Source organism: Papaver somniferum, chromosome 11 (assembly GCF_003573695.1).
Source record: "Papaver somniferum cultivar HN1 chromosome 11, ASM357369v1, whole genome shotgun sequence".
In the NCBI taxonomy this organism is placed as follows: Eukaryota; Viridiplantae; Streptophyta; class Magnoliopsida; order Ranunculales; family Papaveraceae; genus Papaver; species Papaver somniferum.
Window position 1 is genome coordinate 80169833 of NC_039368.1, and position 21387 is coordinate 80191219.

General features: G+C 38.5%; 1 protein-coding gene across 1 annotated transcript; it reads right to left on the bottom strand.

Annotated features, from left to right (window-relative positions):
- Positions 1-13542: 13542 nt before the first annotated feature.
- Positions 13543-14424, bottom strand: LOC113324644 (LOB domain-containing protein 1-like). The gene is made up of 3 exons (XM_026572941.1): positions 14403-14424; positions 13993-14219; positions 13543-13908 (listed from the first exon to the last, which is right to left on the bottom strand). The coding sequence occupies exons 1-3, from the start codon at positions 14422-14424 to the stop codon at positions 13543-13545; spliced, it is 615 nt and encodes a 204-aa protein (XP_026428726.1).
- Between the last annotated feature and the right edge of the window lie 6963 nt (positions 14425-21387).

Consider the following 21387-nt stretch of genomic DNA (forward strand, 5'->3'; position numbering starts at 1 on the left):
TAAATAACATTTGAAGATAACAATAGATTGAATTAGGCAGTAATTGAACTTGGAATTGAAAGTGAAACAAAGAACTGAACATAAAAAAAAACTACACAGTTGGGGAACTGGCTAGTCCAATTCTCCCAATTTTGACACTGGCTAGTCCAGCATACCCTCAACACAACACCCACAACCCATATTTATAGTTACAAGTACTTTCCCCAAAATACCTAATTTAAAAAATTAGGGTTTTGTGTTCTTCCCCAAATTCAACAGTAAACTAGGGTTTCGAATTTACCTAATTAGATGGGACAATTGCTCTTCGACCCATGTTTCGTCTGCCTCTCCTTGTCCACCTCCATGCCCTAGCTTTTATCTCTTCCATCATTGATATCTTTCAACCAATTTCTTCAACTCACACGTCACTGATGAGATGTGACGCTGCTGAAATTAGTTGACATATATCATGGATAGTTGGTGGTAAAGATGGGTTGCGTTTGTAAGATGATTTGGTGGTGACAGGGAGTGGTGGTGATGATGAAGCTTTCTGCAGAGAGCAGTTGAAGAGGAGAGGGATAGAAGAAGGAGAAGAAGTCGATGGGAATTAGGGATTAGATCTGTTTGGGTGAAATAGGTTTAGGTGCTATGGTGTTGGGCGGATCAGAAGGGTTTGATGAACAGCGAGGATGAGTGTTGGATTATCACATCTGGATTGAATCGAACGGCACGAGGGAAACATGCTTGGAGCGACCGTTGGATTTGTGATACATCAAAACTGACAGCTCAGATTAGAGTTAGGTGCTGCAGTGTGAGTCCGACGTATCGAAATCTGATGCACATCGATGAAGAGACCGTTGGATGCATCTGTGGATCCAATCTGACGGCTACATGAGAATGGGCTTTGGGTTTGAGATTTGGCTTGGGAGATTAGTTGGGCTTGGGATAATTCTGAGCCCATTTCTTCTTTAAGAACAATTTCTTCCTTGTTAAGCCCATTGCTAGCCTTTGAGTCTTCCATACCACAATCTGCGCTATCTTTCTGCCGGATTCTTTGTCGTTCCTTTGCTATTTTTGCTCCGCAACTCATCCAATCTTTATTTAGTACCTAAAAATACAAAATTAATTAATAAAAATATTTATTCTTGAAAACAATGAAAATACAGAATATGGGATAAAATGTAGAATTAATGCATAAAAGATGAGTTAAATGCCAACAAAAAGATATAGAAATATGCACTTTTTAGGACTCATCAAATACCCCCAAACCTGAATTTTACTTGTCCTCAAGTAAAACAAAACTAAGGAAATCCTACCTATACCACTGTCGCTGGTCTCTCGAATGCATTTAGCGTATGCACTAAGCCTTTTAAACCACTAAGTGTCCCTAGTGGACGAGTGAAGTCTCGTGAAGGTTTGCTTAGAACGTACATACAAAGTTCTAGGTCAAAATATAAGCTCATATTCCATCAAATGTGACATGTGCAAGACAGTTTAAGCTCACAGCAAAATGGAGATGTCAATCTAGCTATCAAAGGCACAATCCTAGCACTGATAACAAAAAAAGACATGTGATAAGAGTGTAAAGTGTATCTACACATGTGTAAAGAAAGATCTGAAGTTATGACTACTAATCACCAAGAGATAGTTTCTCAGGCTAAGAACCAAGGTCGAAATCTAGCTAGCTGTCCGGACTTTACGAGAATTGTGAATGAGTTGGAGGTATTTCACAATTACTCGCGTTGTACATCAATGGCATACACCCTCCTTGCTTATTACAATGAAACAACAAAATGACTCTTTACATGACTCTTATTTACATTGACTACTCTCTTTTATTTTTGGATAAGAGAGAACTATTTTCTTTACATGACACAAATGGAATTTGAATACTTGATTATTATTATTTTTCTGATTTTTCTGAATATATACATCGTTTTTTTTTTTTTTTTGGAACAAGGAAACACTTTTGATACATAAGGAAAAAGAAACAAAAAATTACATGACACTTCGCAAGAGGTAGCCCTTTTTGATGCACCCAGTTAAATTCGATGGTTGTTTTTCTTAATGTAACCTCCACCTTCTATCCCAACCAACCAAAGAACAAGCTAGTCAAGTTTCGTTCAGTATTCTAAAGTGATTGACAATCGTGACTTCCTATCAAACACCTTGAAGATCGAGGCTATACATGTATTGGTAGATCATGCGCGTGCAAATTTCTTATCACTATGTGAATTGTGCTAGAATCAGGGTGCCTAAATATCTAGACTAAGACTCCTAATAATTACATATTTGCACAAGAGTCAACATTTCAAGGTAAATGAGCTCCATTTTTATGATTTGATTTTCATTTTTTTAATTTTTTTTTTTTTTTGGAATTTTTTAAATTTTTTCAAAAAGAGGGAGTTCTGTTTTCAATTTTAGCATATTATCATGGTATCCATTCCATACCCCCAAACCTAAACTAAACATTGTCCTCAATGTTTCAAAAGATAACAAAATTATAATGCAACATATGAAGAGGAACATGCTAAGTAGAGTAAAAGGAGAGAGAATACCCGATTCGTCGAAAACACGAACCGAACTCCATTATTCACCGGCTAGAATCCAAAATTTTCAACTTAGATCATATTGGATTAGCAAAAATATATACAAAAGAAACCAAAAAGTTTTAAAATTTATCTACTGGGTTATATACAAAAATTCACCATACACTAACAATCTAAAGAGTTGAGGATCAACCCAAAAGAAAAAGTGTAGAGACATAGAAAGTTTCAAAACACTAAAATTGGACTTAAATGGGAGTGAGAGTGAAAAACCGAATGAATCACCCCGAAACCTAAATTTTTCAACAGGTTTACTTTTAAGCACAAAATCTAACAATTTTAGGGGTGCAGGATTCACAAGGTCTAACTGAAAATGGACTTTGTTCGGGATGGGCAAAGAAATGCATTCCAATTGTGGCTCTTTAAAAGTGTTATATTTTGAAGCAAAATAGTCCAAGAGGACTTGGGAGGCACACAGTTCCAATCCTAGATTGGGAATTTTCAGAAAAGTTGGTTTAAAATTTTTGTTGCAAACCAAATCTAGGTTGGGTGGAATAATCTCGATTTGAGATTTAGGTAAGAAAGTGGGTACATCTAAATTATTTTCATGGGTACGATCAATAGTACCAACACATACTTTCCCTAAATCAGAAACAGGTAAAACATGCTCACATTCATCGAACAAAACATCAAGACCTAAATCAGTATCATGATTGTTCGAAGTACTCAAATCATCACCGGAAGAAATAACATTTTGTGACTTAGGAAAGGAATCAGACACATCAAATTCGTCCTCATGCATAATAAAATTAGTGTCTACAGAAGATTCAACTATTCCTATGTCATGTTCATCTTCACAAAAGAATTGTACAAGCCCCATATTAGAATCAAAAGCATATGAATTACAATGAGTATCAGAAGAAACAAAATTCATGAAGGTTGAGGCTGAGAAGCCATATGTTATTGAACCAAAAGGTTCCACAATATTTTCAGCAAAAACATGTTCTTCTAACATATCATTATCATCATAATCATCATCATGGTAACATGCATATTGATCCTCATTAAAAGGGGTGGTGTCCTTAGTCGATTCATGTTCCTCTAAATCAGGTTCATATTCAATATCATTTAGATGAATGGGACTGGACACTTCATTAGGGACAACATGCATTTCCTCATGAATTTCCTCCTTTTGTAGTTGAAGCAAAATCTGATCTAACTTCTCCTGAATGCGTGACATAGTTCTATCAGAATTTTGCTCACCGAGTCTGAGAGCTTCTACGGTGGAGTCTAAATTCATGGGAGTACAAAATTCTTCATGTTCAAATTGTGGTGAATGGTACATGTGTGCATGGTCATTAGGGTTTACAAAATATTGATCATAACCTTCGAAAGGTTTATTACGGTCCCAATGACTACCAGTCTCACAACTTGTGGGCATTTCATAATTTGGATTTTCATGGTATCCCCTAGATTTCCTAAATTCATGCAAAACATAGCAATATTCATCAGGGTGGTCTAAACCACCACAAAAGGTACAAACATGCATATTAGGTTGGCTAGGTTGATACATGGGTGAATAGTTATACGGGTTTGCATATTGAGGCTCATGACCTTGAAAAGGTCCATAATTATAATCCCTATAACTATTGACATCATGGTCTGTGGGAGGCTCATAAGGTGAATCTTGCCCGTAAGCATTTCTAATAGATTTATTCCCAGAGGCAGACCAAAATCCAGACATGTCTTTGTTTTATGAAATAATCACACAAATCACAAAAAAGTAAGGCCCAAGGGAGATGATAAAAATTTGGTTTAATTTGGGAGCAATTTTGGTTTTTGAAATTAGGAGCAAAATTATTTTATTTTTATTTTTTTTTTGGGTTGGGTTTTGAAGCCCAAATTTTAGTTTAAAAGAAACTACAAGCCTAACAAACAACTAAATTACAAGCCCAAATAAAGAAAGAAATAAAAATATAACTAATTATTACAAACCCACAAAAAAAGAAAATAAAAATAAAAAAATAAAAAATAAAAGAAATAAAATAAAATTAAAATAATTATTACATGCCCAAAAAGATAATTACAATTACAAGCCCAAAAGAGAATAACAATACAAACCAAAAAAAATTACAAGCCCAAAAAATTTGGGTTTGGGTTTAGGCTTACCTTTTTGGAGGGAAGCCCGGTTGGGCTTTTATCCCTTTTCTTAAGTTGCACAAGCCCAGTTGGGCTTTGGATCTTCCTAAACTTTTGTTGGAGAGGCCCAGTTGGGCTTTGTCTTTCCTTTGGCTTTACAACAGAAGCCCAGTTGGGTCAACCCAACAGCACCAGGAAGCTTGGAGAAGGCAGCACCAGCAGTGTTTTGTTTAACTCAAGCCCACAGAACTGACTGTGTAGCAACTTCAACAGCTGCAGTTTTTGGTTCTCAGTGCTGCTAGCAACAGCTTCTCAAGTCCATTAACAGCTCCTCAAGTACCTGCAACAGATAGAGTTAATTAATTCTTGCAACAACTTAAAATTGGCTCAATAGAGATAGCCAACATAGCACAGAAACAATGGTTCAGTGCACAACAATGGGAATGAACATAGAAATTGCAGAGATTGCAGTTCTTAGGAACCAATTTGAACTGGTGCAAAGTGACTATTGCACAGCCATGAAGAACAAGATTCAGGTGCAGTGCAGCTACGTTACACTATGATACAATCTGAGTTGTAACTGAGATGCTGCTGTAAGCAAGAAAAGAAATGGAGAACATGACAAGATGCAGTGATGAAGTGATGAAAAGTATGCAAGTTATGCAGTGAGAGAAATGAACAAGAGGATGACAATAATTCTTATGACAGTTAGGTAACAATAATGCAAACTAAGCTAAGATGAAGTACAATAAACTAGCAAACTAACAACAATTAATGATAATGCAGTTAAAGCTACAGGCTTACACTAAGTTTCACCAAGAATGCAAGATGCAATGATGCTATGAATATGCAATATATGCAAGAAGATGCACTAGCTAACAATGCAATATATGCAAGATGACAGTGCAAGAAGGGAATGATGGTTATGGATAGCAAGCAAGAATGCAAGAAAAACAAAGAGACAACACAGCGCCGCTACCGAGTCCCCGGAAGCGGCGCCAAAAACTTGGTAGCAAAAGGAATATGTCCTAAAACTACGTTTTATCCTAACCTGCAAGTGCACAGGATCTAAAATAGAAAGTGAATAAGCAAGGGTTTGTCCACAGGGACTTGGAGGGAGCTATTGTTGTTTTCCTAAATTTCCTAACTAATTTCCTAAACTAAGTGACAGTGGGAATGAAGGTGTGATTCTAGGGTTAAGATTTCCCCTTCACCTAGCTAGTTCACCTAGGTTAAGTTTTTGTCATATGGCTAGTTAACTAACCTTACATCCTTAGCTAACCCCTAGTATTGGCTGTCTGTTTAAGGCACAGGCAATCACAGGTCAACTAGGCAGTGGATTACTAACTAATATAGCTGATTAACCCCTTAGAACCACCACTGACCCCTAGCATTAGTGGTCTTCTTACAGCACCACTAATCACAAGTCAGTTGGGCTTTTAGGAATCTAACTAGCCTAAGCTATTTTGAGTTCAACAAAAACTATCCTAATGGCTAACCATCATGGTTCAAGGGTCCTCTCACCTTAGTGGTGGATTTAGAACATAAATAACATTTGAAGATAACAATAGATTGAATTAGGAAGTAATTGAACTTGGAATTGAAAGTGAAACAAAGAACTGAACATAAAAAAAAAAACTACACAGTTGGGGAACTGGCTAGTCCAATTCTCCCAATTTTGACACTGGCTAGTCCAGCATACCCTCAACACAACACCCACAACCCATATTTATAGTTACAAGTACTTTCCCCAAAATACCTAATTTACAAAATTAGGGTTTTGTGTTCTTCCCCAAATTCAACAGTAAACTAGGGTTTCGAATTTACCTAATTAGATGGGACAATTGCTCTTCGACCCATGTTTCGTCTACCTCTCCTTGTCCATCTCCATGCCCTAGCTTTTATCTCTTCCATCATTGATATCTTTCAACCAATTTCTTCAACTCACACGTCACTGATGAGATGTGACGCTGCTGAAATTAGTTGACATATATCATGGATAGTTGGTGGTAAAGATGGGTTGCGTTTGTAAGATGATTTGGTGGTGACAGGGAGTAGTGGTGATGATGAAGCTTTCTGCAGAGAGCAGTTGAAGAGGAGAGGGAGAGAAGAAGGAGAAGAAGTCGATGTGAATTAGGGATTAGGTTCTGTTTGGGTGAAATAGGTTTAGGTGCTATGGTGTTGGGCGGATCAGAAGGGTTTGATGAACAGCGAGGATGTGTGTTGGATTATCACATCTGGATTGAATCGAACGGCACGAGGGAAACATGCTTGGAGCGACCGTTGGATTTGTGATACATCAAAACTGACATCTCAGATTAGAGTTAGGTGTTGTAGTGTGAGTCCGACGTATCGAAATCTGATGCACATCGATGAAGAGACCCGTTGGATGCATCTGTGGATCCAATCTGACGGCTACATGAGAATGGGCTTTGGGTTTGAGATTTGGCTTGGGAGATTAGTTGGGATTGGGATAATTCTGAGCCCATTTCTTCTTTAAGAACAATTTCTTCCTTGTTAAGCCCATTGCTAGCCTTTGAGTCTTCCATACCACAATCTGCGCTATCTTTCTGCCGGATTCTTTGTCGTTCCTTTGCTATTTTTGCTGCGCAACTCATCCAATATTTATTTAGTACCTAAAAATACAAAATTAATTAATAAAAATATTTATTCTTGAAAACAATGAAAATACAGAATATGGGATAAAATGTAGAATTAATGCATAAAAGATGAGTTAAATGCCAACAAAAAGATATAGAAATATGCACTTTTTAGGACTCATCACCTCCCCAAATGTGCTCTCTAGCTCTCTATTTATACACACAAATACACATCACTCAAATATATTCTTCCATAACTCCAAAATCTTCTTCTTTTTAATTAAAAATATCTTTAGAATTTTTCCTTCTCTTTATTCTATATATTTCTTTACTAAACCCATATCTTCTTTAATTCGCATAATAAAATCCAAGATAAAATCTTCTAAGGATATCTTTCTTGTGTAATACAAAATAACTTCCTTTTTCTTCAAAATTTCATGTTTATAAGGCAAGAAGATATTCTTATCTTAAAGATAATAAATCCTTTACCATTGACACCAAATTTCCCGCTAATTTTTCTTTTCAAATCAAGGAAGAAGATGGAGTCCCCTTAACCAGTGATGGGGTGCGATTAACAGCTGGCTCCCCGGGGTGCCCCTTATCCAAAATTGAGAGTCCGAATAACATGTGTCCTCCGGGTGCCTATACCAACTTTTCGAGCCGAATTTTCCAAAAATGTTTATTTTCCCAAACACATAAAACACCATAATAAGTAGAAAATCGAGTACCAACAATATATAGTATTGAAATCAAATTAGACACAAAAATGTGTCCATCAAATACCCCCAAACTTATTATTTGCTAGTCCTCGAGCAAATTTATTCTAGAAATGAAAATTCAAACTCACTAGGTGGCCCTAGTGACCGAGTTATAGTCTCGGGAGGGTTTACCAGAGGTGTACCCACAAAACATTTACTCCAGACCCTAGCTATCTACGCAGAACCTTGAAAGGGGATAATCCTCTCCCTCTTGTCTCAAGATCTTTAATTGCTGATAGTTTGAGTAACATCTGCAAAAACTCTTGAGAAGGCGCCGATTGAAACCACATGACGAGTCCATCAAAGAGCTTCATAAATTGAGAATTCTATTTCCGAATGTCGTGATCGGTTTTCTTATAGCAAGAATAAAAGGCTAAGCATTTTTTATCTTAGAAACTTTCTTTACCTAGTGTAACATGCAACGATATTCAATTGATAGTGAAGATATAATCTTCTATCTCATTTGCTAGTGTTTCCGTATAATTTAGATTCCCAGGATGGCGTACGACATAACTGGACACGATAATACAAACTGTCTTGTGGGACCTTTGAGGTTAATAGGGCGAGATACGACGGTGACATGATGGCGTGGGAGATTCGGCGATAACGTGTGACTGAGATAGTCTTCTAGTGTGTGAAGCTGAACGAACAAGGAGCAAATGCTTCTCCAGAGAACCAACTCACGACTAATTCCTTCCCGTTTCAACAAATCTGGAGCAAGTCATTTCGGGACAACATGAAACAACTTGGGCATACCCTTGATCAGTAGACAGTAAATCATCTCGGGCATCATCAGTACGGAATCGATTACCTCGCTGCAACGGCCGACTGCAACTTCGGGAAATAACACAACTAACTGCTTATCGAACTCTTTCGAAGACACCATGCCTGATTACCAGTGAGACGTTATATCACCTTGTCGAAGCGTATAGCCGGGGGTGAATCCTGAAATAGAAGAAACCATGACAAACAGCGGAAAGAACACATTCTTTGAAGAGAAATAACTACGGGGCAGAGTTCGGAGGTTGACAGTAAATTTGTGCCAACTTGTAAAGTCACAAGTCTGCGGTGAGTCACGAGATAACCGGTAATTCTAACATCCGGAAAAGAACTTGCAAACTGTGGCAGCCAAGTGATACCGAAACTGAATATATGAAGAACGCAATATGTGTTGGATCAAACGTACAACGGTAAGAAGATGATGTGACAAACGCAGCGACAGATTATTCGTACTCAGGTCATCAAATGGAATGTCCCATGATGGTCCAAAAGTTTTGGTCCCGACCAAAACTATCGAGTCGAGGTTACCAATACACGAGATTATGGTGACTAAATAACCTGGGGGACGCCTTGGGTTGTTAGCGTATTTGTAACACACAGATCATTCGTACTCGGGTCATCAAACGGAATGATCTGAGGTGATTTAAGAGTCCTGAACGAGTCAGGATATAATCGTAATGGTCATTCGTACTCTGGGAGACGCCAGTGTGGAAGTGCCGATGTGACTTACATTCGAATGGTCATTCGTACTCGGGGCAACGCCAGTGTGGAAGTGCCGAGGTGACTTACACTCGAATGGTCATTCGTACTCGGGGCAGTGGCAGTGTGCAAGTGCCGAGGTGACTTACAGTCGACTGGTTATTCGATACTCGGGGCGGTGGCAGGGTGCAAGTGCCGAGGTAGCCTAAGGGTTCTGGTGGTTGGAAACCAGCAACCGATTATCAAGGCATGAGTACTTGATAGTCGAGCATACAACATTTCTCCCATCGCAAGTGTGATCGATTATCAAGACATGATTACTTGGTAACTCACTTGATCCGGGACAGTCGCTTGATGGCACCCAGGATATTCGGGCTATAGAACCTAGGAAAGACCTAATACACTTCCATTGGGACATGGCATTGCGCAAGATGACCCTCCTTGTTGAGTGTGTTCGACAGATATGGAATATTAAGTAATGCCTACTTTGAAATGCTTAGTATTAAAGGAAAACATGTGCTCTAAACTACGAACACTCATGAAAGCTGCAAGGGCTCGCACATTTTATAATGGACTTAATTTGTCAAGAGAAAGTGGTACTTGGAGGATTCATTTGGGAACCCACAGGGGCACGCGACGTATATCAGCAACCAGGGCAACACAATGGTGACGAAAGACCTACTAAGTCATCAGCATATGAAACTTGAATAACGCGTTAACATGGGATAACATGAACCAAGGAGGCTACATACAGGGATACAAAAGATAAGAAGAGTAACTGTCTTAGTTGAGAATTGTCAACAACAAAAGCTACAGACCGAGGTCATCAACCAAATGAACGTTGCAGTGAGACGAAGGATGCAATGAGATTATGGAGTTTCCCGAGTCTCTGAATCAAACTAAAGATTGCAGCAATGAACTATGATGTATCGACATCGCTAAAAATCACAAGCAAGTATGAGGCAGTCGCGAGGAAGGGCAGGATATCGCTTACGGATAGCCTTCTCACACCATTGCAAAATGCAGCGGAACAATGCTCCCAAGTGTGTGTACTTTCCAGGTCGAGAAAAGGAACTTATGGACTTCATCGTCAGTAGCAAGACCAAAATGTATCACCGAAGAAACGAGCTAAGTATATCTTATCTCCAAGACTGCAAATTGTTTTAGCTAAAGGGGACATGTCATCCATACATTTCGGTTCCTCATCGACCACTATACAATCTCAACTGATTACTCGTTCGAATAGTGTTAAAACAGGAGCTTAAGTACTTTGTGCACAGATCTGGACGCATACCTTCGGGTGAGAATAAATACGTGGAAGCTAAGGACAAGAGCTAGTCTGGGGCTCAATTGTTGTCTCGAGACTCCGCAAACGAATAGGGGAAAGTACGCGTACTAGGAAAATCTTTTGGAGGAGCGCGAGAAAACCCTCATCGTTTGAAGCAAATCAAGGACACCAATATCGCCAGCTAGTTCACAAGACAGCTAAGTATCACCTATCTTAAGTAACTGTCTACTGTGTGTATTCAGTGGTTATTATTTGCGTAATCACAATGACTCGGGCGAATACATATATTATGAAACTTGACATGCCATTTAGATGACTTGAGTAACTTTAATATATCTTTTCACTTTAGAAAAAAAATAAGTTCCTGATTTATACTATGAGCATGTTTAGTGAATAACATCGCGAGTACGGGAACAATCGGCCACATCCTTAGAGTCGTATGTAAACAAGTTTGACCACAAAAATGCTAGAAGTTAAAAAACTCATTAGACTTTCGAATTTAAGGATTAAATGTGAGCCTCTCGGGGCATAGCGTGAGCCTTCCATTGCTTTTTTCAGTTAACCGAATTGTCACACGGGTCGATTCACTGTGATGTTTATGCTAACAACAAAGTCTTGATTTCGCATCGTAATATACTTGAGATATATAAATTTTCATATCTCCTCATAAGCAGCAAAAAATCATGTCCATATGGAGATTTTCAACTACGATTCGACATGAAATGATGCCTGATGAACCAGTAAAAGTTTGAGCATAGACCACCAAGGAGAAACACAACAACTTCGTACATGATGAGTGCATGGCCTAGAGTCTATTCAGTTCGGGGATGCTCCATGTATACTTCAGTAAAAAGAATAGCAATCCAACACGAAACGAGCGGCTACCAAGGGAGACTGATAGCTCGGGGAAAAGGTCATAGTTTAGTTCACAATTATTAGCTAAGACTAGACAGTACAACCCGACGGCAGCAGAGTTGCAAGGAATAGAATATCACCACACGACGACAACAATCAGCAACCTTTGAACCAAGAGTTGCTTTGAAACTTCACACAAGAATAGGGGCAAGTATGCATACTGCAAACACAGTTTGTATTCTTCTGCTCAGTTCCTTCAGCAACAATGTGAAGCCATGCAGCCACCGTAAAGTACGTCCGATGCACCATTCATCTGAAATTATCGACCTACCCCAACAAAAGACCCACAACAGAGGCAGACACCACTAGACTAGTATCAAAAAAGGAAGTCAGTTAAAGCCGAGAAGAATGACTCAACATCAGAATTTCCCAACAAGAGTGCAACATTGAAGCGATAGTCAGCAACACCAAGAGAGCTGATCACCAAGTTAGACATAATTGAATAGTCTTTTCGAATCATGGACCCTCCGTATTCAGTTGTATCGAATTCGACTCGTTAACACATTCCATACACCAACACTATCTTGAGCAAGTGCTAAAACAACTGTCCCGAAGAGAACCGCTACCATCCAGAAATTTCAACTCCGGATGAAGCCGGTTTAGAAGTATAAGTATACCCGAGAATTTCAAATCAACCCTTACAAGACGAGACACTTGACTCTGAGACGATCATCTATAACAGCACGATTTGAATTCGTTTAAAAAATCGAGAAAAGCCAGAGCCGAGTAAAGAGGAAATAAGCACGCAACATCGAGTACAGTTGAAAGAACCAACCGGAAAGTACAACAAAGAGCGGAACCGAAGACAGCGATATGCCCAATCGGGAGGCCAGATCCAGACAGCTCGAAGCCCAACAAGAAGCCCAAGTAGCCATTATCAAGCAGTTTACAGAGAATCAATAAGTCAAGGCCCGAAGAAGAAGTATCAAATGCAAAACAACAACAAAAACAACAGCACAGTTGCATGACCCGAAGGATTTTCTTAAGGATTGCTCTTCGATCAAACCTCAAGAAAAGGGGCATAAATGTAGGAGCAAAATATGTAACGAACACGTGTCAAAAGATCAAGGCGGAAGTAACCTAGTTTAGATACAATTGTGTGTAGGAAATCAGATCTTCTCAATAGTTCTTATCCTATCTAGTTAGCCCTAAGGGCAGTATTGTAACTTGATTTGTATCTCTACCCTTTATAAGGGAAAGAGAGAGATATTTGTAGGGGGGTCGACTTCTTCCTCCTCCAACAACTAGAGAGAGATCTCTTAAGTTTGTAACACTTCTTCCATTAATGGAAAAAATTTCCATTAGTGGATCTTCATGTAACACTCTGATCATAGTGAAATCCCGTGGATGTAGGCTTCATTAATGGCTGAACCACGTAAAAACTCTTGTGTTCACGTTTACTTTGATGCACTTCATCTCTTACTTGTTAGTAGATCTCCATCTTAGGTATTAGATCTCTTTGGGTGTGGTTGTTAGATTTTTAGCAACTACATCAATAAAATAACCATAAAATTATCTACTATCATACAGTATAAGCCAATTTTAACTCAATGAACAGATGCACGTCCTGTTCATTTTTTTTCCTTCATATTAGATGAGGAGTTAGTAATAGAGGGGAAATACACCTCTAGTATTCAATTTAATCATGTCCACCATAAGGATGGTTCCCATTCGGAAGACATATTGGCTTCGCCGAATCCTAACCCATCGAAATTGTTATCTGGAGATGAAGATTGAGTACTAATCTTATTACTCATAAAGTCATCAATATCTTGTTGCAAAGTTGATAATGACGATGAAGTAGGGGATATGATATTATTTGTGGTGGGTTGTTGGCGTTACTGCTGCTGAATTTGAGTAGTAACGGTATTACTCATCATAAAATCATCAACATCTTGTTGCAATTGCAAAGACGACAAAGATGAAGTAAGCGACATGGGAGTAGTTGTGGGCTGTTGTTGTTGCTGCTGATATTGAGAATGTTGTTTCATTTCCATGCAAAGTGGGCCCACAAAGTGAGCTTGTTGACACTGCATGCTAATAATCTCTGCATGAGATTTTGCTAATTGAGCTTGAAGATCAGTAACTTGTTTTTGTAGTTGATAAATAGTTCCGGCACAACCGTAAACTGGATCTCTTATTCTCGAATTTGCTTCGTAAACCATATTACTGACTGCATCAACTCTTTGGGACTCGGGAAGCTCCTAATAGATAAAATTTAGGAAAAATCTTATACATCAGAAACAAAACTAAAGCGACGAATTACAGTTTCGATTTAAGATAATTACCTGTAGCATTTTGGTGATATTGCTAGCACCAAAAACCCTATGAGCGGTAGTAAACTTTAGGGGTCCAGTTGGTGGAAAATAAGGAGCTAGTATACATTTTTCACCACATCGTTGACGAAGGATTTTACAAGCAGCACAAGGAGTTACTACTACTTGAGAAAGAGATGGAGCTGGTGATTGAGTATAAATGTTTGGTGGCAATGGAGGTATCAGTTGATGAACCCATTCTGACAAAAGAAAAGTACAGAGAGTTTTCGGTAGAGAATTTTAAGAGTGAGATACGTGCTTTGGTTTGTGAACATATTTATACGGGGGGAGTGCCCGTACAGAAGTAGTGGATTGGTTGAATTGGTGAAAATGCCACTGTTGGAATTGAGTTTCCAAAAGTGTCACCCTAACCCCAAACCTACCAAAAATGCCATTATATAACATTTATGCCCATGATAGTAGAGGATTTTTAGTTGTTTAATATTATTTTTAACTTTCAAAACTTAAAATAAATGTTTTTTTGTGTGGTTTTCAGTGTAAGGGTCCTGAAAAAAGGGTCAGGACCCTTTACCGGACCCTTTACATAAACAAAAAAAATCTTATTCCTTAAATTGAAAATTTAGAAATAATTTTTTTAATGGTATTTAAGTATTAGGGGTCCTTTAAAGAGGGTCTGGACTCTGAACTACACCTTTTGGACCCCACTCTAGTCTTCTAATAGAAATAAAAATATTAAAATAAGATAATTTTTGTTAATATTTTATTGTCATGGTCCAGGACCCGTTACTGGACCCTTTACTGGACCTTGGGTTTAATAATAAAATAATCTTGTTAACGGAATTAAATAAGATTTCATGGGTCCGGACCCTCGCCGTTTAGGGCCTGGACCATGTCGCTTCAGGCTAAGGACCTTTCTAACTTGACCACCTAGGCGCCATGTAGGTGACATGTAGAATGAAGGAAGTGGGAACCTTTTTACCAGGGTCTGAACCTTTGCCTTCTATGTCGGGACCTTACGCTAAGGACCTTTCTCAACTCGACCACCTAAGCACCTCTGTTGTCATATGTGTTTTATTTAAATATAATTCTTTTAAGTATAATATTATAAAAGCCTTCCGTCATTGGTCAATATAACCTGTGTTTTTCTATTGGTTAACTTGGGCGGAAACTTTGTATTGGTTAATTTGTGCGGCACCTTTTAATAATTCTTTACCCTCATTTGTTCAATGTTCTTCTTCTTCCTTCTCTTTCATCTTCTTGAGGTTTTACTGCTCTATCAGGGACACCTCTTCTTATTATTCTATTTTTGTTCTTCTTCTTTCACCATCTTATATATTTCTTGTCCTTTTTATGGTGTTCATATCATGGGAGCTGCTACACCATGAAAGCTAGGGTTTTATATTTTACTAACCATCCAACTGAGATAGGGAAGGAAGGAGCTATATACGGTGTTCAATAGGTGAGCTTAACTTCTAGCTCTTTAAAATTTGATATTAAATTTTGTTTAATTTCAATTACAAACTCAAAGTTAGGGTTTTTAAATATGTATATTGGGGATTTAAATCCATGTTTATTTATATAGTTTACAGTGAAATAAGGTATGGGTTATCTTTAATTTTGTGGTTTGGTTACTTAATTTATGTATGGTTTATGATACAGGATGATCTTAATTTTGGCCTCTGTTTATTTAGGATGTGTTAACTGCGGCTAAATGTTTTTTATGGTTAGGATACAGGAAAATAGTTGGTTGAAATAGGCATGCGATCTAGTAGATCATCAGTATCAAGGGCTAAGTTGTGTGATTTCAATGTTAATTTATGAATTGATTGGTAATTCACTTTTTGCTTAAGAAGTTTATATTGTATATAACTGATAGGATGTTTTGTGAAATGCAGTTGCTTTTAGAACCCTAAATTGTCGTCGCCATAATGATAAGCAAAGTTGTTCTCATCCACTACAATGGTGAATGGGTGCACAAAGAAGGTAATGATGACTACGAAGGTATGACACATCTTGCGGGGGTGTTTGATAAGTACACTTTTGAGGATGTGAAGAAGAGAGCAATGGATGTTTTAGGTTTCGTGCACAAACTGTGTTTTGATGTGTATGGCCTCTTAGATGTCCCGGGAACCTCATTTAAGCAAAGGATTAAGATTGTTAGTGAAGAAATGTTGAATTTTTATGTTTGCCAGACATGTGGAGTCCCAAGCTTTTACAATCAAATATGGAGAAGAAGTAAAAGTAGATATTCCTCCCGTAACTCCCAAAACAACTACTGGAGATTACAGCGGATCCAAGATGCTTCCCCACACTCCCTTGACCCCTCTTAATACTCTCATGTCGAATTCCAGTGAGAATTATCAGTTCAAGAATGAAACCATGAAGGGAGATGGTGTTGTTAAAGGTACGTTTATTTGTCCCTCTTATTATTATACTTTTGTATTATGTTTTTCCTGTCCAAATAGTCACACTAAAGTTGAATGTTTTATTTTTTCAGCGAGTACTAGTGGTCCAAAGGCTAGGAGATGTCTCGAACCAGTAATGACTCCATCAGCCAAGAAACTCCGCTGTCTTCATGATGCGCCAACAACTCCAGCGCCGGTTCTGGATATTCCTAAACCCCCAAAGGATATGAAGTACAATGATCTACGTGTGGGTAACACTTTCAAAAGCAAGGGGGAGCTGAAACTTATACTTGTAATAGCCAAAGTAGAAAGAAATTTTGAGTACATAGCTTTTAAATCCGACAGCCAGAGGTTTATTGCCAAATGCAAAGACAAGACATGCGAGTGGCGTCTGCGAGCAGTTCCTTTAGATTCTTGTGGGTGGTGGAAACTCACAGTTGCAAACGATGTGCATACTTGTGAAAGCAACAAAAGGACTAACCCTTAATTAAGAACCAAAGCGGACGCCACTGGAATTGCAGAGCTTTTCAAGCACAAATTCATAGAACTAGATGCGGCCTTTACGCCCAAACAACTGGTTAAGGACATAAAAAGGGATTATGGAGTGGTTATCAATTACCGGAAGGGATACAGCGCTTGCAAGCGTGGTATTGAGCTGATCAAAGGTAGCCCCGATGAATCGTACCAACACCTCGTTGGTTATAGTCACATGCTTGGTGCTCGTAACAAGGGTACTGTTAGCGAGATTGTAACTGATTCGGATGATTCTTTTCTATATTATTTCTTTGCTTTTGGAGTATGTATTGAAGGATTCAAAAACCGTTTCAGACCCGCATTTGCAGTTGATGGTACACATCTTACAGGGCCACGCCAAGGAGTTCTACTGTCATCCGTTGGAATGGATCCCGACGAGTCGATCTATCCTATTGCTTTTGCTGTTGTTGATTCAGAGAATAATGAATCTTGGAAATGGTTTATGAGAAAGTTACTCAGATTACTTGGCGATAAGTATTCTATGAATGAAGATATTGTTGTGGCAACAGAAGGCACCCATCGATCGGTAGAGCCATAAGGATGACATTTCCTTGTGCTAATCAAGTATACTGCATCCACCATATTTCAGGTATTTAACAAGACTTTATATACAACGTTAACCTTGATTTGATGTTAGTTATCTGAATGGATACAACGTTAACCTTGATTTGTGTTTAGTGTAACTTATCAGACTGTAGGTCTTTATATGTGCGTATCTAGATAAAGTTATGAAGTCAATGAAAATAGCATCATATTGCATATAATATACTTGGTACAACATTCAGGTCCATGACAGTAGTACCAGGGCCAGCCCTGAGTTTTTGCTTCTCCGAAGCCTGAGAAAAATTGTTTCCCCATTAGAGTGTCTCGTTCTCATTGATCTTTTAATCTGATGGGGCTTTGTATTGCATATCCACAGCGTAATTTGACATCAAATAGGGATGATTTAACACTTCAAAATTCTATATTTTCAAAGCACTGACATGCCATACAGTTCACTAATCCCAACCTATCAGATACTACATGGGAAACTAAACTAAATCCCTTGTACATTACCTGCAAATGCAACTCTTCCATCTGAGAAAGAAGTGTTATATTTGCATCAAGTAAAATATTTTTGCGTACTTGAAGTTCAGCTAGTTTTAATTGTTCATCAAGTAAACCATGATAGAACACTTGAAGATAGTTACCATGGACATTAAATTTTAAAAGGATTCACACAAAAAGTATATGTTTAACTGCATGATTGGTGGACTCAAAATGACGACATCATTAGGATTTCGGAATTGGTTTTCTAAAGTAGCATGAGACAGTATTAGCAGCAAGCAACTAGTCTATCAAAAGTAGAATAACAAATTGATTAAAATTGAGAGTATTAACAACTAATAGAAAATAGTTCATGATTTTAGTTACATATATGCTATATAAATGATGATAATCTATGATATTTTTAGAATGATTTCAATCACCATCAAATTAGATTGGGAGTTGTTGAGTGTTCAAGAACAAGAAGGAAGGAAGAGTGTCCTTGGGATAAAACGATGTATGAAATATTTTTGAGTTTTTTTCTGCTTTTTTGCTAGTTACTAAATATTTATCGTGAACCACTAAAATATATTCTCTATTTGCATCATGCCCCTTAATCTCTTAGAAATATGTCCAATAGTGGCCACATATATATGTACAGTCCAAACAAGTTTTGTTGTCCACCCTGTTGTATGATACATTTAAGACACACACACATATATATATGCATTCTTCATGTTGTACTTATAGGTCAGTCTTGTAATGTTTGACCTTGCAGAAAATATCAAACAGACCTACCACAGCGCCGCAGCTTCGGTGGCATTTACAAGAGCTGCAAAAGTGTTTAGCAATGATGAGTATGAACTTTCTATGAGAGACCTATCTTTAGTGAGCCCCACTGCTTTAAAATTTGTAGTAGATCTTGGACCGGAAATGTGGGCCAGGGTAAAGAACTCTTCAGGAGTTTCAACTTCCTTCCTTACATTCTCAACCTTCAAAAACAACAAACAAACAAAAATTATATATCATCAACACCAATACACAACTTCCATATCAATTTCTCAGCTTCAGTTGAAGTCCTTACATTCACTAGATTCAAATTGGAGTCCTTCAATTTCTTCTCAGCTTCAGTTGGGCGTGTTTCTATGTTCCTAACTTAGTTCTCTATTCATCTTCAGATTCATTTTCTTTCTTTAGTTTTTCAACCTGTGGTGTGAAAATGGGGTTGCACACAAAACTTGCAAGTATACAAGGCCAAGTTTTATAGTATAGGGATGAGTAGGGGTTTGTCCACAGGGAGTGGGAGCATACAAGAAGTTTTCCTAAGCTAGTAATGGAGACAAGGCACTATGGCAGTGAGCAGGGCAAGGTAACAGTGGTAGTGAAACAAAGGCAGCAGCCTAAGGCAAAGGTATTGAGCAACAATGACAGAAAAGTAAAAAGATGCAGAACTGTGTGAAGTTACTAAGGCAATTGAATCCACCTTGTGCCCTAATCAAGCAATGCAATCTAGGTTGAGTTGAAAATTCTATGCATACATCTAGAATGGGAGGAAAATCAGCTTGCTCACTGATATGCCCCTAGCATTGACTGTCTTTTGACATCACAATCAATCACAGGCATGCCAGAGCACTGAGTACTTCCCATTGCTCAAGCAAAACAGGCATCAAGAAAACTATCCTAACCATGCATCATCTAACAGTGCACTAGGCTTCATCAGAGCCTTAGTTGCAGTGAATTAGCTCATGCTAGACATGAGTATAACAACAGCATTCATCAAATAAGCTAAATTAAGATACAACATGCACACAGGTTGCACACAATCAACTGTAGCTAAAATGGATTTTGGAAAATGAAAATTGATTGCAAATATTGTTCACTGGATAGCCCAGATATCATTTCTACAACACCCATAACATCAATTTTATAGTTTACAGAACCCTAAATTTCTACAAACCCTAAATTGGAAAATCCCCAAATCAGCAGGATTAGGGTTTCGAGAAATAATAAAATTAACTCACCCTCTGATGCAAATAGACTCGACCCATGCTTGTACTTCTCCTCCTCTGCTAATCCTCTACTCGAACGCTGCTCCAATTTCCTTCTTCTCTCCACTGTGAAACCCTAGCTATGTTTGTCTTCTTGGTAGCATCAAAAATTAATGCTAAGAACAAGACAAACACGACTAGGGAAGAGGTAGGTGATGGTGGTGGTGTCCTTGTGGTCGTGGTGGAGATGGAGACGGCGGAGCAGACATGGCAGTGTCTGCCATGGTCGGGGGAAGAGGAGAAATTTGGGGGAAGTGAGTTTTGGGGAAGAAGAAGGTGGGTGTTTGTTTTGGGTCGATGGGTTTGATGGCTAAGGTGTTGAGCGGAATCATCTGATGTTGATGCGCAGCGAGGAGATCCGTCGGATGTGAAGATGGTAGGTGGATCCAACGGCGATACGGAGGTAAGCGTGGAGCGACCGTCGGATGAAGGGATGTAGCAAAACGGACGACCCAATATGGAGATGGGCGTTGCGATATAAAGAGGGGCCTTCGGAGTTTGATGTGCGATGATGGAGCGACCGTAGGATGCTGAAATGCTTCGATCTGACGGCTGAAATCCGAGACGGGCTTGGATAGTGGAAATGTGTCTGAGTAAGGGTTTTGGGCCTTGGGTATGCCAAGCCCATATCTTCTTTAAGGACAAATCTTCTTCTTCAAGACCATTCCTAGCCTATTGGTTTTGTGCACAACGTTCTTCGCGGCTTCCTTGCGTAATTTCTTCCGGCTTTTCATCACTCTTCAGCTCTTTTCCGCTCCGCAAGTCATCCAGACTTTATTTATTACCTAAAAATGCAAAATTAAGTAAGAAAAATATTTATTCTTGAAAACAATGAAAATACAGAATATGGGATAAAATGTAGAATTAATGCACAAAAGATGATTTAAATGCCAAGAAAAAATATATAGAAATATGCACTTTTTAGCACTCATCAAATACCCCCAAACCTGAATTTTACTTGTCCTCAAGTAAAACAAAACTAAGGAAATCCTACCTATACCACTGTCGCTGGTCTCTCGAATGCATTTAGCGTATGCACTAAGCCTTTTAAACCACTAAGTGTCCCTAGTGGACGAGTTGAAGTCTCGTGAAGGTTTGCTTAGAACGTACCTACAAAGTTCTAGGTCAAAATATAAGCTCAGATTCCATCAAATGTGACATGTGCAAGTCAGTTAAGCTCACAGCAAAATGGAGATGTCAATCTAGCTATCAAGGCACAATCCTAGCACTGATAAAAAATAAAGACATGTGATAAGAGTGTAAAGTGTATCTACACATGTGTAAAGAAAGATCGGATGTTATGACTACTAATCACCAAGAGATAGTTTCTCAGGCTAAGAACCAAGGTCGAAATCTAGCTAGCTGTCCGGACTTTACGAGAATTGTGAATGAGT

What these genes read in the sequence shown, in the direction of transcription:
- LOC113324644 (XM_026572941.1), bottom strand. Translation starts at nt 14,424, where the DNA reads ATGTTATATAATGGCATTTTTG. An exon ending in GTTATATAATGGCATTTTTG is followed by an intron (nt 14,220 to 14,402) that starts GTAGGTTTGGGG and finishes TTCTTTTGTCAG; the next exon opens with AATGGGTTCATCAACTGATA. An exon ending in ATATCACCAAAATGCTACAG is followed by an intron (nt 13,909 to 13,992) that starts GTAATTATCTTA and finishes TTTATCTATTAG; the next exon opens with GAGCTTCCCGAGTCCCAAAG.